This window comes from Oculina patagonica, chromosome 1 (assembly GCF_052425735.1).
Source record: "Oculina patagonica isolate OP01 chromosome 1, crgOcupat, whole genome shotgun sequence".
Lineage (NCBI taxonomy): Eukaryota > Metazoa > Cnidaria > Anthozoa > Scleractinia > Oculinidae > Oculina > Oculina patagonica.
Window position 1 is genome coordinate 5,434,331 of NC_135758.1, and position 10,697 is coordinate 5,445,027.

The window sequence follows — 10,697 nt, forward strand, 5'->3', positions numbered from 1 at the left end:
TATCAAGTTACGAACAAACTGGAAGTTTTTTTTATTTTCTTATTTTATTTGTCCCTGACCACGCAGGTATTTCAATCCATGGTTATCGGTTCGTATAACTTACATATAATTTTAAAATAAACCATATGCTAGTTGACATTTGGGCCCAGGGGGGGGGGGGGGGGGTACTCCGGCTTGTAAATGACGGGGATGATCGAATGAAGGCAAAACTCAGGACCCCAAAAAAATCCCTAAGTCTTCCGACATTACCCAAAAAAATCCCTGGACCAAAAATAACCCCCCAAAAAATCCCTTATCAAATTACCCCTAAATTGCCAGGAGGGGCAATGTAACGCTCGAGTTTGATTATTCATCATACCATAAATACGCCAAAGCCGCGCCGAGGCACTTTAGTTCGTTTTAAAAATAATTGCCAAATTTTCCAACCCAAAAAAATCCCGGAATCAAAAATTTCAAACCCAAAAAAATCCTTCGATCATCCCCGTCATTTACAAGCCGGAGTACCCCCCCTGGGCATTTGGGCCTTTTTCTTTCCCAGTATTTTCATCCGCTTAGATTAATAATACTCTATTTCGCCTGTTTTGGCAATGGGAGAAAACAAATAGAAGTTACAAATTTATCTGATTGAAATTTTACACAAATGTTTTATTTCTGTTGAATATGACTTCGATCGCCCGAAGGTCAACAGGCGAAATACTTGTTTATTTACCTTTTCAATCTATTGTCTGTACCCTGATTTCATTGAAGATACAGCATAGCACTTAATTCACTTCACTGTAGTACCGATTACACATGTAAACGAACTAGTCACTAAATTATAAGTACTTTGAAGCATCGACCAACTCTACAATCCCAATTTTATACAGTGTATTTAAAAAATCAAAGGTCATCAAACCAAACCAAACTGTCACCGCTTAATCGTGCCATATTTCCCGCCTGAATATTAAAATATGAAATATACTTGAAATTTGAGATGATATAAAGTTCTTCCCGCGAAGCCGCCGTTATTTTGCGATGTCACGCGAGGCTTTTCTTCATCAGGAAGACCGACGCACGAAATCTTTGTCCATAATTGATTAAAATAAATAGGCTTGCAAATAAAATTAAAGTCGAAAATATAGGAAAATTATTCGAGACATATATTATAGCTAACTTACTCGTATTAGTCTCAAATACAACAAAGGTTTTGATTTTTAAATAGAAGCGCGAGTTCTGGCACCTAAAAGCTCACTTCCGGTAAAACTTCTTGCGTGACGATTTATATTGTGTTTTCAGTGATTTCATTGGTTATGGAATGAACCGGAAGCCAGACAGCCCACAGAACGCGTAAAAACGGGAACATAGTTTATTTTTAACTTCACCACTTCGATGTGCGAGCGCGCCAATATGTGACCACGTAGTTTCGAAATATATTTTCGACAGGATCAGAAAATATTTCTGCGTGTAATCGCCATGCAAGGAGATGTGAAGGTCTTTACCTCTGATATGTTCTTCGACTAACCGTTTAACAGTTTTCTAAATGGTCAATCAAGGTTAGTACGATAATCCTTATGTCGCATAATTGTTTCAGTCCTCAATTAGCAATATTTACTGTCGATGGTATAATACAGCTCTTTAATCCGCATGTTTTCGTTCTGTATTTTTTAGTTGTTTTGGCTGTCGGTTTGGGTGTAGTGGCTGGATTTGTCGTTGTGATCGTATACTTGCTGGTACAGTTTTTTCGCCATCGTTCCTTGACCAACGATTATAAATATACAAAATTGACGTCTGATCCGCGAGTTCGCTCCCGCACAATTATCAAACAAGACATTCCACCGTTTTATATACCTCAGCCAGTCCCCGTTCAACTTCAACAACCGATTAGAACTGAAAGATCCGGCAGCCTTTCAAGCATTTCAAAGGACGATTATCGAAATGGACAAACGTATCTGTCACCGACAGTTCACAGCGTCAACGTGAAACGCAAAGCGGAAGATTGCCGCTCAGGGATCCAACTGACTGCTATTAACACTGGGTCAATTTCTCCGCCATCAGTACAGAACATAACGCCAAAAACTGCCCGTAAATTTTCACCGCCGAAAAAGCATTCACTCCAGAAAGAAAATTCGCCACTACCACAGCACAGGAAGGTCGCAGTTCACAAGAAAACTCCTGACAGTAACCTAGGAAAATTGGAATTTTCACTTTATTACGATCAATCATTTCGTTTATTGCAGATTTACGTTACCCGCGGGATAAAAATCGCGAATTCCGAGGACAATGTCCCGCCCGATGTTTTAGTGATTGCCTCTTTAAGTTTCAATAAGAATCAAATTTGGGAACAGAAAACGCGAATGGTGAAGAATTCAAATGATCCGCAATTTAATGAAAAATTGGAGTCGCACGGGATCACTGCAGGGAAACTTCATGAGAGTACGCTGCATTTCCAGCTGTTCAACGATCGCGCAAACACAATAATTGGAGAAGTGGAATATTCTTTAAAAGAACTTCCCGCAAACAAGTTAACAAATCAAACTCTCGCCTTGGTTCCAGTGGAAATAGATGAAACCGACAGCAATATTGAGGTTAGTGCGGTTAATAACAACATCGTGAATTACTTTTATTGCGTGACTCTTTCTTGCCGATTTATTTATTTATTTTCTTTTTCATGGCATAGTTTCGAATCAATATTCCCAAATGTACATGTTTGGTACAAAATACCTTTAGAACATCGAGAATTTGATTATAAGAAAACCAGATATCGGAAACAACAAAGAAGAATCTTAATTAATTTAAATGAAGGGGGTTTAACAAATACTGGATGCAAAATTTTTATTTTTTCCTCGTTCCAATCTTTTGAAAGTTCACAATAGCTTCTCGCTTCGGTGCGCACTCTATGTTAAAAGTGTCACAAACTTTTTGACCTAATCATGAATCTGTCTTTCCTTTTTTCCTTTAATTTTCCTGTTCTTTAGTTTATACCCAACAATTTTAAAAGGTACTTCAACTTAAATAAAATTATAGCTGTATTCGAGAGGTAAAAAACCTTAATAATCGTCAGACGATACTTGTCATAAAAAAAAAAAAAAACATTCAAAGTACGAGATTGCAGAAGACAATGAAAGCACGTCAGAAAAACAACAAACGTGACGCAGAGACTAAGTTTTCCTGTTTGCTGGAAAAATACGTTCTGCTTTGCGAAACACAAGTAACATTCTGAAATGACGATGAACAGTTATAAGCATAGTTTTCTGCATGTCATTTTACTTTCCGATATGATTGGACTCGTGTTAGAATTAAAGAGGGTTCATGGACAAAAAAAGTTTAGATTTACCTAATTAAATTGAGCCATCACATGACATAGCACTAAAAGGGACTTTAAATTCGAAAAGTGTTATTTGTTATTGTTTGTAAGCTGAAATGCACTCGACCTCTCATCGATCACCGTATTAAAGGCGTTTTCGCGGAACACCCTTACAGTGGTGAGCGATAACAGCAGCTAGCTACAATTCTCAAGGTTCGCGTTGCTATAATCTGCAAAGCGAGGGTCTTAATTAAAACAGGAAACTTTTTGAACAATAATATATTGCATTTAAGTTCAATTTCAGACAAAGGAAAATATACAGATTACTTTTTAAGAGCTTTTAAAGTAGTTGGCAGGGCAACATTTTTAACATTTCAGTGCATAGCTCTTTAGTTAGGCGTAGCTCACACATTCTTATGTATTAAAGAAACATTCTATGGTTTTGGAATTCGGTTTAATTTAAAGTAAGATTATCACACAATTTGCAATATTGTTTACATTTTTCTGGTTTTACGTCTATCCTGTTCTGTTTTACGTTCTGCGCTATTTAACACTGTCATTTCACTGTGCTTTCCCAAGTGATAAAATAGACAAAGAGTTTTCCGATTTGACCAAACAGGGTAAATGACAAGTTTAAGTTAAAAGCTTTTACCAAAGGACAGAATTCCAACACGTTTTTTACTTTAATGCACAAAAGAGTAAAGAATAAACAATACACAATGATTATTAATTAATTGTTACAATTAAAAGATCGCACATTAAATGGCCCATTTCGAAATACGTATTAGATTTCCAATTTGGCCTCGAGGCCACAAAAACAATTATTACTTCGTCACTCAGTCTAAAGTGTTTTCTGTTGATTTATTATCTGCCTTTGGAACTGACACCATATCAATCAGACTTTTCTGTCTCTGTTGTTTTTAAAGCAATAATAAAATTGACTACAAAGTGGAAAACAGTGGCTCTTCGATTCATACTTTGGCTGTTTCGAGCCCCCTTCAGTTTTAAGCTCCTTGTGTTTTCATGTACGTTTTGAGAATCTGGCGCTCAATCAGACAATATTAGTTCAGTATTTTTTTTAGTTCTGCTTGAAAAATACATGTCAGCCTGGGGGCCAAAAACCGAGGAAAGCATCATGAATAGTTTCCGCGTATACGTAGTACACTCTTTTTTATTTTTTAAGAATCTAGTTTATAAGAATATCCAGGCTGAAATTTGCGAATTTTTAAGAATATTTTAAGAATAAACCCGAGGCTGAGATTTTGAAAAGCATATAATTTTTAGTTGAAAAAAAATCAGGTATTTCATTTCCGTCACTTTATCTCTGGGAGGAATGCTTTGTTTAAAGCCAAAACGGCCAGGCTGCAACAAAAAGCAATGGTACATATGCACAATGTAACATGATACAGATCTGGACACCAAACACTTGTAATTGACTACCCAATACTTGCTAAAACGGAAAATGTCAAACGGTATTTTCTAAGAATGTTCATAAAAATATTTTCAGCCTATAATCGGCAGAAAAATAAGAATATTCAGCCTGGGTCAGAAAAACTGTATTCTTATATAAAAAAGAGTGTACCTACAGCAATAGTGAGAACTGATTCAAATGAGCGAGAAAAAAAATCATAAGACCATCCCAATAAAATGTTTCGTTTCCCATCGCCCCGACTCTTGTGATGATAGGTCGGTCGGTCGGGCAAAAAAAAGAATGAACACTTTAAGGAGTCTGGGTTCATATAAGAAGCCAGGAGATGCAGAAACGAAAGATTTTTGTTTTAGTCGATCGCTCTGAGAATGTTAGAACAATCGTTAATGCCCTTGGCGAGAAACAGCCTTTGAAAAACTTAGAATCGATGTTAAATAAAGAAGGACATCACATCATACCAATTTTTGTTTATAAAACCAGATCGTGTGCTTGTAATTAAAATACTTGCCTCTTTGGCTAGTGAATCTGGATTTTTTTTTTCATTTCGAAAAAAATGCGCCGGTCGGGCGATGGGAAACGAAACATTTTATTGGGATGGCCTAACGAAAAAAAATAACACTGACGCCAGGCTATTATGCCTGTCACCGCCAGTCACGCTATTATGCCAGTCACGCCATTACACCAGTCACGCTATTGTGTTTGCTTCACAAGACAAGCAAGTTTTAGTTTAGTTGCAGTGGCAGTTCTAATTAGGTGTTCATATATACACAACACCGAGAGAATCGACTTCCCAGATACAAAAATACTTCAGATTATTAACTCGACTTTCTAATTTTCAATGTTATAACTACACGTAAACCTTTATTTTCACCTATTTCTTGAAAATTAACTTATCCACCTCCCCAAATTAAAGAAAATATTTCCAAAAATAATGAAAACATTTTATAGGGTCATGAGACCTTGTAACACAAATTTTAAAAAGAAATCGAGCATTGCCTTACATGTAAAGATCGACAGGATAACGAAGAATGCGAAACTGCTTAAAGTAGCTAAGCCACAGACATTTTGCAGATTTTTTGTCTAAACAACTTAAACCCATGAAAAACATTATATTTGAATATCTAAAAGAAGATATAACTTTAATTTGCAGATAGAAATCAAGCTACGGCTTACAACTTGAAAAGTTAAGCCTCTTTGTTAAGTTAAAATCCATTTCCATCCTAGCCATCCGCAGCCAAAAACGCTCGTTAACAGTTTCAGTGCTCTAATATAGCAATTTTTAATAAAAATAGACCATTATTTTTAGGTTTCCTGCGAAATTTTTTTAGGAATCCTGGCTGTTCAAAAATCTGGTAAAATCCCTGACAAAGCCTCTTTTAAGGTGGCTCCATAGGGTTTCTTGACCGCGCGAAGAATGGGTACGAGCTTGAAATGCCGGCAAATCAAAACAAACATGGCGGCTTCACGCGAGCGTGAAATTTTCGGCGAGAAAACGCGAGACTTGCTTCCTGCCAATGAAGCAATACCCGTGCTTTCCTGTGTTGAGCAGATAAAAGAGTTTACAACACCCTAAAAAGGTGTTTACAACGTCCGCGGTGCTTCTGGCCGCTTTTGTAAAGTTCGTACGATCGAAAGCAAAAGAGAAAATAAAGAATAGTCTCCGCGATTGTGAGATACTTCGAGCAGAATTTCAGAGATTCTGCTACATAAAGGATTAAGGTATGTCTCTAACTAACCTTTGGTTAACAGATATTCGCACAAAAACCGACAACAACGGGGAACGCTCGTCTTTACACATCAACTCGTATGGTTCGAAAGTTCGCGCATGCTCAAATAGCGATCTTGAACAATTTCTATTCTGATGACGTAATTGTTATTCGGGCGAAAATAGAAATTTTCCCATGGTATTTACTAGAGTTTTCTTCGGTGAAATTCCTTAAAATTTGTCGTAGATGTGATACCTTTTTAACTGCCCTTTTTGCCGTTTTTTAAAAAAAATTTGTAAGCCAGTTTTTTTGCTTAGTCAAAAAAACACAAAATAACCAAAAACGCAAAAACGACCTGGACAACCCCTACTTTTTTTGTTTTTAAAAGTTACTTTTCATCAGATTCAATCCGTTGGGAGAATTTAAAAAAATTTCACCGAAGAAAATTAAAGAAATTTAAGATCAAAACCATAAAAACACCAAAAAATAGGACTTTTTGAGTAGATGTAGCTCAAAAACAAAGGCCGTTATTTTAAAAAGAATAATGCACAACATATTTTAGTCCTTGTTTTTAATATTTCGGCAGGCAGTGTAGTATTTGAGCAGAAAGCTTAGCTTGCTTAATCTCTTTCAGCTACCCCTTTTAACATTGTTTGTTTTGCAGGAACCTGTGGATTCTCCCTCTGAACTCGGAGAGCTGTCGATTTCGTTGTGCAACAACCCAACTGACCAGAAACTTACAGTCAAGTTAAACTGCGCCAGAGGTTTACAGCCAATTGCAAGTGGTGGGAAACTAAGTAAGAGCTTCTTACATGAAGTAGATTTTGAAGTTCACGCTAGAGAGGTTAATCTTTGAAGTTCAAATAAGGACCAACTTTCGGGGTTTTTTTTTTCATGTTTTACGAGAAGCAAATAAGCCCTTACTAAGTACTGGGTTATTTCAACTCCCCTTGGATCGAAGGCTAGTCAATAGCAGTTTACTTTATCAGGTGCCTCAGAAATTCGCCTGTACTTATTTATACACCTGGGTGGAGAGAGGCACTTGGAGAGTATAGTGTCTCACACAAGAACACAACACAATGACCCCGACTGGCCACGCCTAGTCCCTGGACTTCTTACTAACTATTTCGCCATCGTGCCTTCATTTTTCATTTGAGAAGACAGCGTGGCAGAGTGTTTTAGGGCGATGGTGTTGAAATCCGGAGGTTATGAGTTCAGGCCCTCCACCTTACCACTAGCTGAATTTGTTCTCGGTCGTCCCGAGTGCAAATCCTCGGTCACGCTTTGAATACAGCCAACTCATAGCGACGGAGCAGGGGGTGGGGGCAGGGGGCCCCCACATTGCCCTCCCCCCAACATTCCAGTGCCGAAGGTATCGTTAGCGCAGCATAAAATTGGTTTATCAAGATTTTCAGTCTCGTGATCTTTTCACAAATCGTTTCATCAAGATCGTGCTTGGCGAAATAATATCATATAAGACTTTCAACGAAACTCCTCTCCCAAAAACGCTACTAGGAAAGGTCAACTACGCATAACAATTTTAGGAAATATAGGTAGAAGTATGCGCCCTCCACCCGCCCCACGTTTCAAATCCTTCCGCCGCCTCTGCAACTGGTCTGCCTCCTGGAATTTTGGAATTTTGTGAACATGTTAAAAATGGCCCAGCTCACAACGAGTCTCTCGTAGCTCAGTTGGTTAGAGCGCCCAACCGGTATCTGGGAGGCCATGGGTCCGATTCCCGTCGGAAACTCAGAATTTTTCTTTGTCCCATGCTCGAGTCATGTTGAACACTTCATCTTCATTATATATTTACCGAGCTTAAAATTTACCATCTTTATTATTTACTACAAACTTGATGAATTCGACATTGCTGATCCTAGCAGTATGCAGGGCGCGTGTCACTTATCAACCTAGTAAAACTGCCCAGCTCACAACGAGTCTCTCGTAGCTCAGTTGGTTAGAGCGCCCAACCGGTATCTGGGAGGCCATGGGTTCGATTCCCGTCGGGGACTCAGAATGTTTCTTTGTCCCATGTTCGAGTCATGTTGAACACTTCATCTTCATTATATATTTACCGAGCTTAAAATTTACCATCTTTATTATTAACTACAAACTTGATTAATTCGACATTGCTGATCTTAGCAGTATGCAGGGCGCGTGTCACTTATCAACCTAGTAAAATGGCCCAGCTCACAACGAGTCTCTCGTAGCTCAGTTGGTTAGAGCGCCCAACCGGTATCTGGGAGGCCATGGGTTCGATTCCCATCGGGGACTCAGAATTTTTCTTTGTCCCATGCTCGAGTCATGTTGAACACTTCATCTTCATTATGTTATTTTCATTTACAATATTTGTTTCCTCTGTTACATTGCCATGCTTGGAACTAGCTACCTATCTTTAAGCTGTATGAGTTCTATCATATTTTTCTTATCAGTCGTTTCTAATGGGCTATTGCATAAAATGTTTGCTCCCGACCTGTTGAGGAACAGTGGAATTCTTTGGGGGTAAGGGCAAAAATCCGTGGATTTCCTTAGGCCGGTAAGACAAAAATATAAGGGATTTCTTCAGGGGGAATGGGTGAAAAGTTATGTAATTCTTAGGAGTAAGAACGTGTTTCTAATGGAATTCGTGAGGGTTAAGCACATTTTCAAAGAATTTCATTGGGGTATAAGGCATTTTAGACGTTTTTAACGGATTTCTTTGGGGGTAAGAATGAAAGGCCTGAAAAGACCTGTCCTCAACAGAGGGGGTGCGGATATTAATAGCCCAATATCGATTTTTCCTTTATTTTAGATCCATTTGTTAAACTCGAACTCACCTTCTGTGGTAGAAAGCTGAGCACTCGCACAACAAAGACCGCGCATAACACTCTGACACCGAACTTCAGTGAAGTGTTTGTGTTCGACATGCACGCGGACAAACTACCCCAAGTCACGCTGATCTTCAAAGTCAAGCACCGTGGTAGAATGCGTGACGTAGCGTTAGGCACGGTGCATCTTGGGTATTGCGTGAATGTCGAGAGCGAGTACAAGCACTGGGAACAAGTAATGGAAAAACCTCACCTTGAAATTGAGCAGTGGCACGCTATCCAGGAATATTTTGTTGAATAAATTGTTTTCGTTCCTACAGATCGTTTAGCTTTAAAAGTCGTGTATTTAGAATTAGAAAAAACAGTGGTTAACTACGTTTAATAGATCAGCTCGACCACTGGTTTGTGCTGAAACAATTAGACCTGTCGCATTTTGCACTATAAGAGTTTTGTGAAGAACAATGAATTGAATTTTATAACATACTTTCGGATTTTTAAGGGTTAAAGTTTTGTATGGAAATACCATTTACTCTAGTTAGTTATTTAAAAGTAAGCATTTGTCTGCTTGTATTGCCGTTATTTGGCATTTGTTTCAACACATTGGTTAGCGTTATTTATATAAATCTTAAATGTAAAATTTGACGCAGAACAAATCTAACAATGTTATCGTGTTAATGTTCGCCTCTGAGTTTCGGTTAAAAAATGGTCGCTTAGCAAACTGCAATTGTTGGACAAACTTTATAATAAACTATTTTAATTAAACTCTAGAAAGAAGATTTAATTTGAATTTAAACGAAAAAAAAATGTTTATTGTAAATACGAACAAATTAAAAAACAGAAAGGCTGACCGTACGGTGGAGGGATTGAACTTGTATATCCCTCCACCGTACGGTCAGCCTTTCTGTTTTTTAATTTGTTCGTATTCATCAGAAACCCATAAGGGTTGAAACGTGTAACGCGCGCGCACAGCGTTTGAATATTCATTTTGCTAAGTACCATATTTGTAAACAATTTGCTGATCAGATCCACCAGGATCCGGTTCTTTGTATTGTCCGTTGGCCCTTTCAGACTTTCTCAAGTTAAAAGTGTTCATTATTGTAGATAGATCAATTCAAGCCCTTTAGCTACTACTTACCACTAGTCCTTAGTATACATCAGGAATACCTCGTTCGCTGACGATCTCAGACGGAGGGTGTGTTTTATTTTCGCTGCGATCGCTGGCGATCGAGTAGTCTGATTAGCGATCACGTGAAAGTGTTCTTTTCGCTATTGCTATTAAGGAAATGGGAGGGTTGTAGAAAGTAGAATAAATTTTGCAAAAAAAACTTGACTCTGTATTTACATCTTCTTTTAAACACGTTCTGTTTGGTTAGTTTACTTTATACTGCGTTAATTGCTTGTCATGGAAATACCTTATTATAAATTAACACTCCATGTAATTAACGTGAGTTCTCAACGTTCGCGTTTATTTA

The 10,697-nt window shown here is 38.0% G+C and overlaps 1 protein-coding gene across 1 annotated transcript; it reads left to right on the forward strand.

The window, feature by feature from the left end:
- The first annotated feature begins 576 nt into the window (after nucleotides 1-576).
- On the forward strand, nucleotides 577-10,550 carry LOC144652707 (synaptotagmin-7-like). Its single transcript, XM_078512759.1, has 4 exons — nucleotides 577-1,532; nucleotides 1,648-2,564; nucleotides 7,083-7,215; nucleotides 9,210-10,550. The coding sequence occupies exons 1-4, from the start codon at nucleotides 1,520-1,522 to the stop codon at nucleotides 9,524-9,526; spliced, it is 1,380 nt and encodes a 459-aa protein (XP_078368885.1). The 5' UTR covers nucleotides 577-1,519; the 3' UTR covers nucleotides 9,527-10,550.
- Nucleotides 10,551-10,697: the final 147 nt, after the last annotated feature.